We start from the raw sequence: 18,862 nt of genomic DNA, 5'->3' as shown, positions 1-18,862 counted from the left end.
TGAAATTGCTGGGTCATATTGTAACTATATCTTTTGAGGTTTTTTGGGTTTTTTTGTCTTTTTTGGTTTTTTGTGGTTTGGGTTTTTTTGGTGGCTGGTCGGTACAAGGATCGAACCCTGGATCTTGGTGTTATCAGCACTGAGCTCTAAAATATGTTTAAAAATATGAAGAACTAGCAGACTGTTTTCCAAAGTGACTGCATCATTTTACATTTCTACCAGAAATGTATGAGGGTTCCATTATCTCTACATCTTTGTTAATACTTGTTATAGTTTCTTTTTTATTTTAGTCATCCTAATAGTGTGAAGTGTTTGTGATTTTGTGATTTGATTTTTTTGTGATCATTGCGATTTTGATTTGCGTTTCTATAATGATCAGTGATGTTGAGCATCTTTTCATGTGCTTGTTGGCCATCTGTATGTCTTCTTTGGAGAAATGTCTGTCCAAATTCTTTGTTCATTTTGAAATTGAATTGTTTATCTTTTCATTGTTGAGTTGTAAGAGTTCTTTATATATTCTGTATACCAATCCCTTATCACTTACATGATATCTGCAAATATTTTCTCTCATTCCATGGGTTTTTTTCATTTTCTTGATAGTGTTCCTCAGAGTACAAAAATATTTAATGTTGATGAGTGTCTTTTGACGTACAAACATTTTTTTTTTTTTAAAAGATGACCGGTAAGGGGATCTTAACCCTTGACTTGGTGTTGTCAGCACCACGCTCAGCCTGTGAGCGAACCGGCCATCCCTATATGGGCTCCGAACCTGGGGCCTTGGTGTTATCAGCACCGCAATCTCCCGAGTGAGCCACGGGCCGGCCCGTTTTTTTGTTTTTTATTTTTGTTTTTTTGTTTTGTTTTGTTTTGGTTTGGTTTTTTTGTCCTTTTTGAGACCGGCCGCACCGCGCTCAGCCAGTGAGCGCTATGAGTGCACCGGTCATCCCTATATAGGATCCTAACCCGCGGTGGGAGCGCCGCTGCGCTCCCAGCGCTGCACTCTCCCAAGTGCGCCACAGGCTCGGCCGGTACAAACGTTTTTGATACTGATAAAGACCAATTAATTTATTTTTTCTTGGTTGCTATGTCTAAGAAGCCATTGCTAAATCCAATGTCACGTAGCTTTCCTCTATATTTTCTTGTAGGAATTTTATTGATTTAGGTCTTACATTCAGGTCTTTGATACATTTTGAATGAATTTTTGTATATGGTGTAAAGTAAGGGCACAAGCTCATTCTTTTGCATGTGGTATCCATTTCTCCTAGCACCATTTGCGGAAAACTTTTTTCATTCCCCATTGAATTACCCTGGCACCCTTTTAGGAAATCAACTGACCACATATGTGAGAGTCGTTTCTGGACTCTCAATTCCATTCCATTAATCTACATTTCTGTCCTTAAGCCAGTATGACATTGTTTTTATTTCTGCAATTTGTAGTATTTTTTTTTTTTTAAGATGACCGGTAAGGGGATCTTAACCCTTGACTTGGTGTTGTCAGCGCCACACTCTCCACTCTCCGCTCTCCCGAGTGAGCCAACCGGCCATCCCTATACAGGGATCCGAACCCATGGCCTTGGTGTTCTCAGCACCACACTCTCCCAAGTGAACCACAGGCCAGCCCTGTAGTAAGTTTTGAAATCCAAAAGTGTGACTCCTTCAACTCTGTTCCTCTTTTTCAAGATTGATATGACTATTTGGTGTTCTTTCCATTTTTATATGAACTTTAGGATTAGTTTGTCAATGCCTGCCAAGAAGCCAGTGTTAAAAAACACTGAGGAAAGCATGATCTTTATTAGTTTTAGTAGCTTCTACCAGATTTTTCTCTAGGCATGTAAGTTTAGGCATGTAAGTAGTTTTAGTATATATTTAGCATAGAGTTTGGAATATCCAGGATCATGGGCTAAGCAGACAGTGAGTTCAGGACTAAAAGAAAAAATGTTCTGCATTCATATTGTGCCTTAGAAAAGAAGTCAGTGGTGGGGGAAGTAGTTTAAGTTGGCTGACTGGAGGTACCCAGCTCTCACCTCTGACACAAGGAAAGGCAGCTCATGCACATCTCTGGGTGGAGGTTTTAGTGTAAGGGGTGAGGTAGTAGTATCCAGCACGTGGGGCAAATTCATCTCTAATGGCGAATTCTTGGGTCAGCGCAATGTCTTCTGAAGCAATGTCATCTTGGCAGGTGAAATTTTGGCCCAGGATAATGTCATCTGGGATGTGGGACTGGGATATCCTTTCAAGTGAGTACCCACTTGAGTTGATGTGGGCCTCTGGGTTGTAAACCAATTGAAGTATCCAAACTGGTAGTAATAAGACCAACAGTCAACAGAACATTCTGCAGCTGGACCTCACAGGTTTTTTATCTTTGGGTGAAAGTTTAGTTTTAAATGGGTCCTCTATCAGATGAGCTGCTGCCTGGCCTATGGTACAGTCTGTGGCTAATGAGTCCCAGGAAAGTATATGCCCTTGATCTGCCTTCAGCTCTTGTGAGATGGGGGCAAAATTGAAATTTTGTAAAGACTAGTTAAGACCCGGGGCAAAATAGAAATTTTTTTTCTTTTTTTTAAAAAATTTTTATTGAATCAAAATTGATGATACATATTTTTGGGGTTCAACATTGAGATATGTTGATCAGATCATTACTAGCATATGTATTGTTATGAATCATAATTTTTTGTGCCCCTTGTCCAATTTCTCCCTATCCCCTTCTCCCTAGCCCCACCTACCTCTAATTATCCTAGATTTCTTCTCTCCCTCTGAAAGAGTAATGGTTACTCTGTTGATTTGTTGCCTAGATGATCTGTCCAGTGCTGAGAGGTGTGATCAGGTCCCCAATATTATCATAGAGCAATGCTTCTTCTGTCACTCTGAAATGGACTTTGTGGAGAGAGACATCCTCTTCTTTTCTTTATCTCTGCTGGTGACTCTCCTTGTGTCAATGCACTCCAGTGGCTGGCAGACCATCTGCATGGTGGTTGTGGTGTCTAGCTGCTTTCACGGCAGCCATGGTTATTGTGGTGGCTGTGGTGGGCCACCTACATGGAGGTGATGTTTTTGGCATGCTCCTTTGTGCTGGCATGGTGTGCCTGGTTGTGGATTGGAGGTCTGGTCCCTGGCTCTATACCCCAGGCCCCTGGGTGGAGCCCCGAGATGCTGGCAGTGTACCTGGTTGTGGGAGGGGAGTCCGGTCCCCTTCTCCAAAAATAGAAATTTACTTAGGGTTTATTTGTTGGACTGGAATTTGAAAAGGAGTTGTGTTAGGACTGCATTATGTCTCTCACTTAAACTGGCTGTTTAGGACCTGACATGGACATGAGTGTTATATTGCATACCTTTTCCAAGAGCCTAGCATTTTGCATTTTAAGAAGTGATGTGTGTTGGTTACTACCAGTAATGCCTGATGCTCTGGAGGGAGTAAGGAGTGTTCTGGCAAGGCCTGATATTGTGACCTTAGCTTATGTGGCAACGTGTTATTTTGATTTATATTTTTGGGTACCTGTGAGGCAAGAGCTTCCCAGAATTTTTAACCTCAAGGGGACAATTTTTACTTAACAGGCTCAGTGGTTTTCAATAAACATGTAGATGGGGCCATTTGTTGACCAGGGCAGAGTGCTAAGATAACTGCCTGAAGTTTTATTAAGTGTGTTATTTCCTGGGTCTTGTCCTTTATTAGGGACATCCTTACTAAGGGATGGAAAGCAGCAACACTACACTAAGCTCCATCACATGGGATGATTAGCAGTGCCATTCGCATAGTCTACAAACTCCCATGACTGTTCACTCAGCAAGTCCCAAGGGGCTTTCCAGGTAGTCTAAAGTCTGGGGGAGACATGACCTCCTCCAGCACTGCAGCATCTGGCAAGGGACTGAGGAAAGGGGAAGCCACCCCTTTTGTAGGTGGAATTTATCAGAGTGCCCAGGTTTGGCTTCATCTTGTCTTAAGGAGAAGTCAGTAGCTGTGCAAACTTGTGGCGTGTTGCTTCCGTGACCCAAAGCATAATGTTCAGCTGAGTACAGAAAGTTACCAGCTCAGAGTCTGTGAGAGTCTCTGTGTTCAGGAGAGCCGAGTAGGAAGCCAGTCATTCATTGTTTGAATGGTGTATAATACAAAGCCAAGATGTGCAGTCTTTTGCATTAGAAGCCCTGGGGTAACTAATGGCTACCATAAGTGGTCCAGAGACTCCAGGAGGCATGAAAAGGTTGCCAAAGTCTTTACCATGAAGGAGTTCTTTTGAATGCACTAAAAGGAGTTCTGTTGAGTTTAATTTACAAGTAAAATTTGTAAATGAGGAATTTGTTGCTAACTACCAGAATCCAAAAAATACAAAAAGATATTGGACTTATATGTCCTTAATGAGTGTGTAAAATGAATCTCCTTGGAGGAAGATGTTATTAATGTAATGTCATACCTGTGTTCCTAGAGAAAGGTACATGTTGTCAAGATCTTGCCTGTGGGCTGGCCGGTTAGCTCATTTGGTTAGAGTGTGTGGTGCTGATAACACCAAGGTCAAGAGTCTGGATTCCTTATTGGCTAGCCACCAAAAAAAAAAAAGAAAAAAAAAAAAGAAAGAAAGAAAGAAAGAAAGAAAGAAAAGAAAGATCTTCTCTATAAAGATTGCGTGATGACAAAGCTATTGAGGAACCCCATGGATAGCCTGGAAAAGCTTATTATGTCCCTTCAGAGCTGGAACCAAACAACGGCCAAGAAGCTGTTGAAACAGGCTCTAAACAGAACATGTTGGCTAATCTATAAGAGCAAATTATTTAACAGTTGTTGATTGAATAGAATCAGTAATTTTAACAATATTGGGTATTAGGTATGGGGGCCTTGATGGATGGGACCACGGCGTGAAGGTTGTACTAACCCATCGTGAGGGGCCATTTATCACTTTATTTTTAGATTTAAGAACAAGCAAAATGGTGCTGTCAAATGGAGAATAGAGGGGATAATCAACCTGTTATTAATTAAGTTGCATATATATAATTTCAATCCTTGAAGGCCTTGCTTTAAATTACATTGGGTCATATTAACAGTTTTAAAAGGGGGATTGTGGTATTTCATTAGATCAAGTCAATTCGTACTTTTAATTTATTATTCATTATGTTGGAGCATCTGTGCCCAATATGGAATATTTTAGGGCAATGCGTACTATTACTGTGGGAAATTTAGGCAAAGATCAGGTAAGTGAGGCATACCCACTGTTTGTCTGTTTTATATTTAGCTACCCTCTTAAGATTACAAGATACAATGTTTAAATTTAGTGGGATATGAAGGTATAACTATAATTTGAGCCAAGTATTGAGTACATGAATGTTTTTGTCAGTTGGTACATTTTCCAATTGTTACAGTTAAGTTAGAACCGGTGCTGTAGGGGCCGGCCCAGTGGCGCACTGGAGAGTGCGCCACTTGGGAGCGCAGTGGCGCTCCCGCCGAGGGTTCGGATCCCATGTGGAGACCAGTTCCCGCTCACTGGCTGAGGGCGGTGTGGGCGCAACACCGAGGGCTGTGATTCCGTTGCCGGTCAGTAAAAAAGACAAAAAAAAGGAAAAAAAAAAAAAAAAAGAACCAGTGCTGTAGAGGCATAAAAGCCAATAAGTGCCCTTTTTTTTACATCTTGTTATATACATTCTTTTTAAAGGAAATTTGAACAGGAGGGGGCTGGCCAGATAGGTCAGTTGGTTATAGTGTGGTGTTATAATACCAAGGTCAAGGGTTCAGATCAACATACCTGACAGCTGGGAAAAAAAATTGAACAGGAAAGTTTAATATAAAGAACTATAACATTCGGATCCCCTCTCAGCCAGTCACTGGGGAAAAGAAAAGAATTAACTGTAACAGAGGATTGTGGTAATGAGGGATTAGCTAGTAGGAAGTAAAGAGAAATTCTAAAGAATACAGGAGTAACAGATATAAGAGGAAATCAAAACGCCTAGGGCTGAGACAGAGAGCCCAAGGGAAAGCCTCCCCCAGCACATACTTTCCTTTCCCCGAGGCTGAAATCTAGACCTTGTTGGAGAGGGTACATTCTTTCATACTATACCTAAATTTAGCATGTCAATTTTGGATCTCCAATGGGATTAAATTACAGAATTTTGTTTTAATTTAGTTATACAGTATATTCTATATACACCTACATAACAATACCCCAGCACAGTGGTCTAACAGGTGAGTCTCCAAACTCTCATGTGCCAGTTTCACCAAACACCTTGCCAATGCCCAATAGTCTCAGCTTCAAGGTGGGATTGCTCCTTTCCTGTCCCAGAACTTTATGACACAAATTGGGACATTGACTAGCTTAGCCATTTTGAATCTGACCAGTAGTTCTCATTCAGGAGACTGATAGCAAGCACAGTTGCCCCCTTCCTGTAAGGGCTGGGGTTTTAGCTGCACTGAATTGAGGCCAAGTGATACTGGAAGGGAAAAAATTGGTATATTTACTGCCTCTTTGGTGTTACTTTAAAATATCTTTTCCTTCAATCTGTCTGGGTTTTTTTTTCCTCAGTAGAGGGTATTTTAAATCAAGTTCCTATGAATAATCTTTTATATTTGTCTCGAAGGGCATGCATTTTGTTGTATAGGCCATATCTATGTTTAAATTCAGTGGAAAATGCCAAATGGTTTTTCAGAATATTTTGTTTTTTAAGAAAATCACAAGACCAGCAAGAAACAAAGGGAGAGGAAACAGACATCTCCTCAATGGGAAACAATTCAGAGCCATTCTTCATCTACCACAATATGTCCCTGGGTTTCAATATCTGTATCTAGCGGCTGATCCTATTCCTCATCTGTGCCTTTTTATCAGTTTGTGTGCTAGTGGCTTTGTCCACAGGTCTGTGGGTTTATTAGTCCGTTTTGTGAAGACTGGGTAATTTATAAAAAACGGAGGTTTATTTGGCTTATGATTCTGCGACAGCTGCATCTGGCATGGGCCTCAGGCTGCTTCTGTTCATGGCAGAAAACAGCAGGTAGCCAGTGGGTACAAGCAGATCACATGGCAAGAGGAAGCAAGGGGGGGTGCTAGGGTCTTTTAAACAACCAGCTCTCGTGGGAACTAATAGAGTGAGAACTCACTCACTACCCCTCCTCCCCCAGGGAGAGCATTAATCCATTCACGAGGGATCTGCCCTCATGAATCAATCAGTTTCCAACACTGCCACACTGGGGATCAAATTTCCACATGGGTTTTGGAGGGGACAACACATCCAAACTCCATCAGTGGGTAACCTTGAAAAATTGGATAAATTCCTGGAAATATACAACCTATCAAGACTGAATCATGAAGAGACAGAAAATCGGAACCAATCAATAATGGTAAGGAGATTAAATTTCCAAACCAAGAAAAGTATAGGTCCAGATTGTTTTAATGGTAAATGCTACCAAACATTTCAAGAATTAATATCAGCCCTTCTCAAACTCTTCCAAAAGCTTGAAGAGTAGGGTAAATTTATTAGTTCATTTTATGAGGCCAGAATGTAGCAGAGAAGGGGCCACTACTGTGGCAGCATCAACCCATAACAGGCACCATGGGGGACTCTCCAAGAAAGGGGGACCCCTGATGCAAAGAGGGAGAAGCATGAATGATTTTGTCCTCCCAAGAGGCTCCGGAGCCTGAGGAATGATAGAATCATTATCCCCACTCACCAGCATCACGACTGGTAAGCAGTATCCTGGGGTGCATTATTGGGATTGGCACAGGATAGGAACCTTAGGCTGAAGAGTCTTGGCTGCACTCAGAATGGTCAAAACAAAGCGGGGGCATGGCAGCAAGCATGAACACCACAATAGGGAACCTTCCCAAATGACTTAAGTGGGATAACCCATTGTTAAGCCATGGCAATCAAATGGCATGTGGTTGCCAATCGTGTTGTAAATGGGGCAGTAAGTACCCCTTGTGGGATCTTTCAGGGTCACTCCAACATGGTCACAGAAATTACACTCAGAAATTAAAGAATTAAAATGAAATTAAAGGATTGATTATACTTATAAGTTCTAGAGAGAGAAGCACACCGTGAAGTGCAGGGCCACTACAGTGGAAGCAGACCAAGGCTAAATACGCCACCAAGTACATAGGGAGCAGAGAGTGAGGACCCATGGGCAAGTGTATGGTTTCAGTGTATCCCCCAAAAGTTCGTGTGTTAGAAATTTAATTGCCAATGTAACAGCACTGTGAGGTGGGGCATTTAAGAGGTGATTGGGACATAAAGGCAGAGACCACATGATGGAATTAATGCCATCATCCAGGAATGAAGTTGCCTCTCTTGGGAGTAAATTAGTTAGGAGTAGGGAGTTAGTTCTCATGAGAACATTCAGCTCGACTGGCTCTTTTGATCTCTTTCACCACATGATGGAATTAATGCCATCATCCAGGAATGAAGTTGCCTCTCTTGGGAGTAAATTAGGAGTAGGGAGTTAGTTCTCATGAGAACATTCAGCTCGACTGGCTCTTTTGATCTCTTTCACACGCACTTACTTGGCCTTCAGTTTTTCTGCCATTTATGACCCAGTACAAAAGCCCTTGCCAGAAGCTGACACAAGGCACTGGGACTTCCTACCCTCCAGAACCATAAGCTAAATGTCTTTTGTTTATAAATTACCTAATTTGTCATATTCTGTTATAGTAACAGAAAATGGACTAACACAGCAAGTGCTCTTATTGGGGATCTGTGTGGAGTACAAAAGCAAAAAGCATAAGAATTCATTGGTGGTTCATTTGAACGTGACCAGGTCACAGTCGAGGAGGGCAAGAAAGAGAACTTGTAGCAGGAACCAACCTTATCGTACTGGTGCATCTGGTCGCCTGAGCAGGGTGCTCATAGACTGTTTGTAGGGATGTTGTAAAATCAAGAAAATTCAAAATTTTTAAAATTTACAACACAGCCATGGAAGAATGAAAGCATGAAACTTGGAATGGGGCCATATAGTTGGACCCAGATGAAACTCACAATGTTAAACTGCCAAGACACTCTGAGCCTTCCTTACCTGGGAAGTATTGTCCTTTGCTTTCTAAGAAAAGACTTCCTCTGCTTGAAAACCCTATGACAATCTCATATGGGGCAGATATCTTGGAAGGGAATGCACATTCTTCTCAAGACCCACCACAAGCACCTGCTGTTACCACTAAGAGCCTTCACTAGTGCAAAATCCAGGGGCCCAGGTATACAACATAATGCAAGAGAAAAAACTCATGCAACAAAATAACTTCTATTCTTGTAGTGTCTATCAAAACTAAGGAACATGTGGGAATGGATTCTAAGGATGCCAAGACTAAGGAGGGTGGAATGTAACACTAGATAGGACCAAATTAATTGGTATGGGGGCACTTACTAGACGTTCCAGATTTCATACAGAGTATTAGATCATGGACCTGCATATGACACTAACAGCTAAATTTGTTGGATGACTAGAACTTGGACTCAATGATGATAATGAGGTTGACAATGATGATGTTAATGAGGTAGGTATGCCAGATCTCCTAGCATAATGTAAAGGAAGGAATCTTAAAGACATAGGAATGTTGCACAGAAATTCCAATGTGATCTATACAGTCCCCCTTCCCTAACCTATACTGATGACTGAGAAGACACTCTCTTTACAAAGATATTCAAAAATAGAGGAGTGAAAGGAGTACATCCCTCCATGAAAACTCTACGATTATTCTCCATTATATGACAGGTATGAGTATAGTGGATACCATCATTGACATGAGTTCCTCGATTTCAACGGGGATGGCAAGAACCCAGTTTCAAAAATCAGGTGGGTATCATTCAACCATCAAAGACAATGAGGCCACATCAACTATCAAAGACACATGGTACTTACCAGTAATCAGAATGGTTTGGCCTGCAGAGATCACTGGTGGTGGCAAAATGATCACAGTGCCCCTAGGGATGAAATAGATAAGCAGCCACCTAGAACAGGTACCAACAAACCTTGCTGTAAATGGACATATAGTAAATGTTAGGCTTTGTGGGCAATATGGTCTCTGCAAAGGCTCAATTCTGCCCTTGCAGTATGAAAGAAGACATAGACAATGGATAAAGAAAGAAACATGGTTGTGTTCCAGTAAAACTTCATTTATAAGAATAGGTTTAAGCCCTGATGTGTACCACAGACCAGTTTGCCAAACTGTGTACTAGAATATTGCTTGATCTATGTAATAAAAAGTCTCAAGTCTGGTGGACAAAAACCAGATGTGAATCGCCACAGTGGAGAATCACGGCCTCTCACCCAAATTTCAGACCGAGGTAATTCACCACTTGGGCTTGTGCAAAAGAAAAATGTAACATGGAGAATTACTGTAGACTATCATATACAAATTCTCTTGTTCGCTGCTAAAATATGGTCTTCAGTGGTCTTCACATCACACAAATCATCGCACTGGTCTACTATATCGATAATATAATGTGGAAAGGATCCCATGAGCAGGAAGTACCAAATACTTTTATAAGACATACACAAAATAGAGGATGGAGATTCAGGGGCCAGCTAATTCAACAAAGTTTCTGGGGGTTCAATGGTCTAAATCATGAGATATCCCCTCCAAGGTGTCACTCCTAGTTATTGCACCTCATGCCACTTGTTCTAAAAATTAATGCACAACACTTTGTACAGCTTTTAGTTTTTGTTGTTGTTGTTGTTGTTATATTGTTGTTTTTGGCAGCAGGCTGGTATGGGGACCTTTTAGATTTTGTAGAGCGCATATACCACATTTGAATGTGCTTTAACCCATCTACAGAGGCTCCTTTAATGCTTCTAGTTTCTTTCTTTTTTTTTTTTTTTAAAGATGACCAGTAAGGGGATCTTAACCCTTGACTTGGTGTTGTCAGCACCACGCTCAGCCAGTGAGCGAACCGGCCATCCCTGTATGGGATCCGAACCCGGGGCCTTGGTGTTATCAGCACCGCACTCTCCCGAGTGAGCCACGGGCTGGCCCGAATGCTTCTAGTTTCAATTGGGACAACAGCAAGAGTGCTGTGCACCAAGTTCAGGCTGCAATACAAGCTTCTCAGGCTTATTCTGAATGATCCATCAGACACAATGATACTCAAATGTCCATGGTAAATAGGATGTTATTGGAATCTCTAACAAGCACACCAGTAGGAGACTTAGCTCAGACCTCTAGTACTTTTCAGCAAATGCATGCCCTCTTCTGCAGTAAACTATTCCACTTTTGAGAAACAGCTTAAAATCAGTACACAACAGAGACTGAACAACTAATAATGGGACATAAAGTGGCCAAATGGTCTGAGCTTCCCATTATAAACTGGATATTGTCCGCCCACCAGGCAATAAGTTTGGGCACATGCAGCAGCAATCTATCATCAAATGGAAATGGCATAAGTGATACTGAGTTCAGACAGTGTCAGAGAGAACTAGGAAACTGAATGAGCGGGTGGCCAAGACACTTTCAACAAACACCAGTGGCTCTACCTCCTCTCCCTTCATCCATGTCTGTGGCTTCCTGGGGAACTCTTTATGCCCACCTGACTGAGACAAAGCCTAGTGTACAGATGTCTGCATGATGCTAGTAAAACCTGCAAGTGGAGAGCTAAAGCACTATAGTCCCACTGAAGGGTGACCATGAAAGACTGTAGTATAAAGAAAATCTTCCTGGTGGGAGAACTTTAAGCAGTATATTTGCCTGCCCTCCTGAATGGATCAATTATAGATTATGGGCTAATGGGTTCTTGAGGGAGTGGGTTAGTTATCATGAGCGGGTCTGCTATAAAAGCCTCTTTAGGTGTCTCTCATGAGCCCCCTTGCCACGTGATCCTCTGTGCCCTCTCTGGACTCTGCAGAGTTCTCACCAGCAAGAAGGCCCTCACCGGGTGTGGCCCCTTGACCTTTGACTTCCCAGCCTCTAGAAGTGTAAGAAAATTTCTTTTCCTTACAAATTGAGTCTCGGGTATCCAGTTATAAGCAACAGAAAACGAACACTCCACTAGGTACAGAACCCAGAGGTGCTGAGGTTCTGGCTGAGGGCAAGGGAAATATGGAATTAGTCATGAAAGTAGTCTACTGTAGATACCAAGTACAACCTTGAGACCCATTAAGAAACAGGAACGATTGCAGCTTCACATATTTTCTTGTTGCTTTTTGTGTTTGCTGACATGCATGTATTCATTTATATGAACCCACTCACTTCCATCTGCTTCCCATTCGTATTTTATATATGAATTCTTAGAAGTTAAATTTATAATTTAGTTTTTAAGTAACAGGATATTAAGTGAGAATGTGATTAAATGAGCAGATATTAATATGGCCTGCAGTGAGGGACTGTGCCTCTTCTCAATTTGGGGAAGGGTGACACCTTCCTCCCTTGTATCTTTTTTTTTTTTCTCTCTCCCGTGTATCTTGTTAGGTAGAAATATATAGTTGTTTTATTAGCATAAGGGATTGCAAATGTGTGCACAGGTGCATATGGATACTGAATAACCAAACTGTGGACTGTGCCAGTTACCAATTTATTCATCTCAGCATCAAATTCACCTTCAACACCTGCATGAAATAATGAATTGGATTCTTTAAGCATTTATCTTTCACACTAAACATGTTAAGCTTAGTCAGTAAAAGGGGCACTGGAGAGACACTGCAAAAGGAAGGCAACTTCTCTTGCTGGATCCAGCTGGTGTATGAGTGATGGGTGTAAGGACATCTTGTGGTGTTTTGCCCATACCATGGACCCAGAACACAGAGTCCTTAGGTGATCTTGAAGCTCTGGCCCAAGCATCCATAACATACACATCTAGTGCTCAGACTCCCATTAGGAGAGGGACCTTCAGCACATGTACCAACCAGCTTGACACTTTGTTTCCTGTGTCCCTCATGACACAGACACTGCACTCTAGGACCCTTGCTGCATGTTGGCCCAACTCCCTCTGTGCACCCACCTACAATAAGCCTGTGCCTCAGAGGTTTCTTCCCCACAGCCCTCCAGATGTAGACAGTGAGTCCCAGGCCATGCATCTGCAGTGGTACCCAAACTGCCATTGTGTTTCTACCCACCATCTTCAGTTCCCTTGTGCCTTGGAGGTGTATTTGTCACAACTCTCCCAAAGCAGACACTATGAATTCAAGGCTTCCAGTTTCCAGCGCTGCCCCAGCTCCTGCATGCTGCCCACCAACTGCACTCCCCCGTATCTGAGCACTGCTTTGTGCTTGACTGCTGGCTGTAGACCACCTCAGGCCCAGAGTAACCCTGCAAACTTCACCACCTTCCAGTGGGCTACAACTGTGGCCAACAGACCCCAGTGATCTCCACCTTCTGGTGTTCATGCTCCTGAATAATGACCTCCCCCCGAATGTATGCAAGACCTCTGCCTTGTTTCTAGACAATAGAATAGGGCAAATATAAAGGGATTTCGCAAATGTAATTTAGGCCCCAAATCACTTGGTTCTGAATTCATCAATGGGAAAAATATTTTAGTGATCCTGACTTAATCAGGTGAAAGTGTTTTAAGAGCATCTAGGTCTTCCTTGAGATTCAGACACTGACAGCTGGATGAATGAAGAACGTGGCGATGGGGCAAGAACTGCAGGTAACCTCTAGGAGCTGTTACAGCTGACAGAGCGCAGTTTAAGTCCTATAATTAAATTTTAGCAATTATGTAAGTGTGGAAACAGATTTTTCCCTCCTTATGCGTACCTAGTAAAGCAAGATAAGAATACAAACCAACACTATGACTGCACTTGGTGAGACCATGAGCAGAGAGCCTATATATAAGCTGTATCTGGGCTCCTGACCCTGTGAGGTAAGTGTATTGTTTTAAGCCACACTTGTCATAATCTTTTAGGCAGGAGTAGATAACAAATACACACATACTCTACTGATGTCTGAATTCCTTCCTGGGAAGGGGTAGGCTTTCTTTTCTGTCTGGCTGCTTTCACTTGAAATTTTGTGAAGTTAATCAACACTGCTGCACGTTCATTTGATTTATTCCTTCTATTTGGTAGACTATTCCAGTAGCATAAGTACACCATAATTTATCTATTCTTCTGATGATGCAGATTTGGGTTGTTTCTAATTTAGGAATTTTTCAAATAATACTGGTATAAAACGTACTTACTTTCATCTTGATAGGCATGTGCATGCATCATTGTTGTGTTATAGAGGCTACATATCCATAAATTTAGTAGATACTGCCAATGTTTTTTAAGACTGTTATCCCAACAAATTCTCCAACCAACAGTATGTACACATCCTTACCAAATTTATCTTCAGAAATCTCATCAATTATTTTACTATCTCCAGCTAGTTCATTAGGACACCTAAGTGGCAAATAAAGATTACTTGGATATGTCCAAGACACCTGGCCACTTCAGAGCTTTCTGGCAGCCCACATCGAAAGGAGTTTTCTGGTCATTTACCTATAGAAGAGTCCAACCCCTTAGTTGTGTGTCTATAAAAAAGTCTCACAGGAATGGCTACTCTGAACATTCCCTCAGGGAGGCAGAGTTTGGGTGGGAGAAAGAACCCCAGTTGGCCACAAAACCAATCAAAGTGGTTCTGACTCTCTGTTAGGGGCACAAACATTTGCTAAGGGCTGGCTGTTTAGCTCAGGTGGTTAGACCGTGGTGTTGTAACAAAAGGGTCAAGGATTCAGATCCCTGTACTCGACTGCTGCCAAAAACAAACAAACAAACAAAAATAAATTTGCTAAGATTTATAATTAACATAAGAGAACATTTATTTATTTTTTATTTTTTAAATAGATGACTGGTAAGGGGATCTTAACCCTTGACTTGGTGTTGTCAGCACCAAGTGAGCTAACCGGCCATCCCTATATGGGATCCGAACCTGTGGCCTTGGTGTTATCAGCACCACACTCTCCTGAGTGAGCCACGGGCCGGCCCTTGGAGAGAGCATTTATAAAAAACTTATTTCCCAATGCTTAGCCACTGGCTGTGATTAATTCCTTGAATTCATTATTCATGAAGTTAAAAAACATACATGCCTTTTCCTATTTTCCCTTGATTTACATCAATTGAGCACATTATCAGTTATGTTTCCTGTCAGCTTCATATTGAAGAATAGATTCTTCCTTCAGCTTTTTTCCCAGCCATAGAAAATAAGTCCAGTGTGAAACCTAGAGGAAGCTCTTGAAGCACTCCCACCTCCCCTAGAAATGTACTCAGCCAATTCATAAATCCCTTTCCCCACCTCCCACCCCCTTCCCTTTCAACATGGCTAACTCTTACATCTTCTCTTTTTGGTCTCAGCTTGAAAAATCAAGCTTTTTTCTTACCTTTCCTTACTGCCATATAAAGATAAGAGAAAATAATACTGTCCTCTACTTACTTCCAGACCCTCATCAATTCGTAATAATACACTTATTTGGTTGGTGTATTAGTCTGTTTCTGTTGCTTATAACATAAATTCCTGAAATTGGGGTGATTTATAAAGAAAACAAAATTTATTGCTTACAGTTTCTGAGGCTGGCAAGTCCAAAGTTCAGGAAACACATCTGGTGAAGGCCTTCCTTGGCGGTGGCTTCAGCGACACAGGGTATCACATTGTAAGATGGTAGAAGCAGAGAGAGAGAGAGAGAAAGAGAAGAAACTCTCATGTGCTCTCCTTTTAAAGCCCTCAGAATCACACCCATGACCACCATTATCAATCCATTCATTAGGGCATGATCCTCAGAATCTTAACACATCTTCAAGGCCCCACCATTCAATTCCCACAATAGGATTTCCCACTCTCTTAACAGTCACAGTGGGGATCAAGCTTCTAATACATAAAACTTGGGGACACAATTCAATCCCTTATCAGTTGGCTAGATGACAGTCTGCTCCATTACCTTATAAGTTCCCTAAGAATAGCCTTGGGCCGAGCCTGTGGTGCACTCGGGAGAGTGCGGCGTTGGGAGCGCAGTGGGGCTCCTGCCGCGGGTTCGGATCCTATATAGGGATGACCGGTGCGCTCACGGCGCTCACTGGCTGAGCTCGGTGAGGCCGGTCTCAAAAAAGGACAAAAAAAAAAAAAAAAAGAATAGCCTTTGTTTAAATTTTTTCACTATGCCTTAATCAACCACTCAAGCACTCGCTAAGTGCACTATATCCTCTAGTAAATAAAGACATGAGGGAATTACTTTATTCTCTCCATTTTACCATCTTCAGAACTCTTGAATTGCTTCACTCATCTTCTATTCTATGACACTGATCTAAGTCTAGGTTACCTAATCTCCTTAAAAACTTAACCACTGTAAGCTTCTATCTTGGCCCCATGCCATCACTCTCAACTTCCCTGAACTCCATTCTCAAACTAGGAGTTAGTGGGTTAAATTTAAGTTGGAAACAGGTTCAAATCACAATGCCAGAAAGGAAAAGTACAGAACAATGTCTCTCATGAACTTAAGATGCAATCATCCTCAACAAAATAAGCTAATCAAAATGAACAATGTATAAAGAGAATTGTACACGACCACCAAATGGGTTTTATCCAAGGTATAAAAGCTGGCTTAATATTTGAAAATCAATAATGTAATCCATCACATAACATACTAAAGAAGAAAAATCACATGATCATATCAATAGATGGAGAAAAAGCATTTGATAAAATAGAAACTAGTTAATGATGAAAACTTTCAGGAAAATTAGGAACTTAAGTATACTTCAACTTGAGAAGGAATATCTACAAAAATCTATCCTTAACAGTGACAAACTCTAAGCTTTCCCGTTAACATCAAGAACAAAGCAAAGATGTCCCCTCTCACCACAGATTCTCAACATCCTACTGGAAGTCTTAGCTAAAACAATAAAAAAAAAAAAAAAAAAAAAAAAAAAAAAAAAAAAAAAAAAAAAAAAAAAAAAAAAGAAAAGAAAGAAAAGGAAAAGAAGTGGTATGTGGAATGGAAAAGAAGAACTATGTTTGTGTGCAGATTACATGATTGTCTATGTAGAAAATGCAAAAGAAAAAAATCTTGAAAATAACAAGTGATTACAGCAAGGTTGGAGAATTCGAGATTATAATACAAAAGTTAACAGCTTTCATATATACCAGAAATGAAAAAGTGAAATTTGAAAAAGAGAGTACAATAACAGTTACACTGACATCACTCAAAATGAAATATTTAGGTATAAATCCAACAATATATAAAAGAACTATAAGAGAATAACTGCAAATCTGATGAACAAAATCAAGAAATCAAGGATAGAAGTAAATAAATGAAGAGATATTCCATGTTCACGGATAGAAGGATGTCAGTTCTTCCAACTGGTCTCTACATTCATGCAATCCCCATCAAAATCCCAACAAGTTATTTTTTGGATACCGACAACTTGATTTTAAAGTTCAGGTGGAGAGGCAAAATACCCAGAACAGTAAACATAATGTTAAAGGAGAACAACACACTTGGAGGACTGACAGCTCCTGACTCCATGACTTATTATAAAGCTACAATAATGGAGACAGTGTGGCATTGGCAAAAGAATAGATAAATGGAACAGAATAGAGAGGCTAAAAATAGATTTACACAAATTACACAAATGAAATCAATCCTTTTTTTTTTTAAGTCAAATTATCTTTGAGAAAGTAGTAAGCCAATACAATGAACAAATATGGCTCTTTCAACAAATGGTACTGGAACAACTGGATAAACAAATGCAAAATAGTAAATATTGACAAATGCCTTACACTGATCCCAAAAATTAATTCAAAATGCTTCACAGACCTAAATGTAATGAACAATATAAAAACCCAAGAACATAAAAGAAAACCTGGAAGACTTTGGATTTGGTGATAACTTTTTAGATACAACATGAACTGAAAGTCATTAAAATTAAAAATTTCTGCTCTGTGAAAGATACCATCAAGAGAATGAAAAGACTTGCCACACACTAGGAGAAAATATTTGCAGAAGACTTATTTGATGATGGACTGTCAGCCAAAACACACAAAGAACTCTTAAAAATTCAATAATAAGAAAATGTACATGATCAAAAAGGGTAAAAGACCTAAGCAGGTGTCTTACTATGAAGGACATATAGATGGCAAATAATCACATGAAAAGATGATCCACATCATATATCGTCCAGAAAACAGAAATCAAAACAACAGTGATATACCACTTCTCACCTATTGCAATGGCCAAATCCAGAAAACTGATAACACCAAATGCTGTAGAACATTTGGAATAAGGGAAACTCTCACTTACTGCTGGTGGGAATGCAAAATGGTAAAGCTTACTTCTCTGGAAGACAGTTTGGCAATTTCTTTTTTTTTTTTTTTTGTCTTTTGTCTTTTTCCGTGTCTGGCAACGGATCGCAACCCTCAGTGTTGCCCCTGTACCGGACCGGGGACCGGCAACAGGATTGCAACCCTCAGTGTTGCCCNAACAAAAGGGTCAAGGATTCAGATCCCTGTACTCGACTGCTGCCAAAAACAAACAAACAAAAATAAATTTGCTAAGATTTATAATTAACATAAGAGAACATTTATTTTTTTTTTATTTTTAAAATAGATGACTGGTAAGGGGATCTTAACCCTTGACTTGGTGTTGTCAGCACCAAGTGAGCTAACCGCCATCCCTATATGGGATCCGAACCTGTGGCCTTGGTGTTATCAGCACCACACTCTCCTGAGTGAGCCACGGGCCGGCCCTTGGAGAGAGCATTTATAAAAAACTTATTTCCCAATGCTTAGCCACTGGCTGTGATTAATTCCTTGAATTCATTATTCATGAAGTTAAAAAACATACATGCCTTTTCCTATTTTCCCTTGATTTACATCAATTGAGCACATTATCAGTTATGTTTCCTGTCAGCTTCATATTGAAGAATAGATTCTTCCTTCAGCTTTTTTCCCAGTCATAGAAAATAAGTCCAGTGTGAAACCTAGGGGAAGCTCTTGAAGCACTCCCACCT

The 18,862-nt window shown here is 40.8% G+C and overlaps 1 protein-coding gene across 1 annotated transcript in view; it reads right to left on the bottom strand.

Annotated features, from left to right (window-relative positions):
* The window catches only part of LOC103593279, a 56,866-nt gene that overhangs the window by 11,706 nt on the left and 26,298 nt on the right, over positions 1 to 18,862 (bottom strand). Inside the window, 1 exon segment of the mRNA XM_008576237.1 lies at positions 2,055 to 2,297. Coding sequence (XP_008574459.1) covers positions 2,055 to 2,297 — 243 coding nt within the window.

This window comes from Galeopterus variegatus, unplaced genomic scaffold, assembly GCF_000696425.1.
Source record: "Galeopterus variegatus unplaced genomic scaffold, G_variegatus-3.0.2 Scaffold1313, whole genome shotgun sequence".
Classification (NCBI taxonomy): domain Eukaryota; kingdom Metazoa; phylum Chordata; class Mammalia; order Dermoptera; family Cynocephalidae; genus Galeopterus; species Galeopterus variegatus.
The sequence above is the reverse complement of the archived record's forward strand: the minus strand, read 5'-3'. Positions and strand labels throughout refer to the sequence as shown.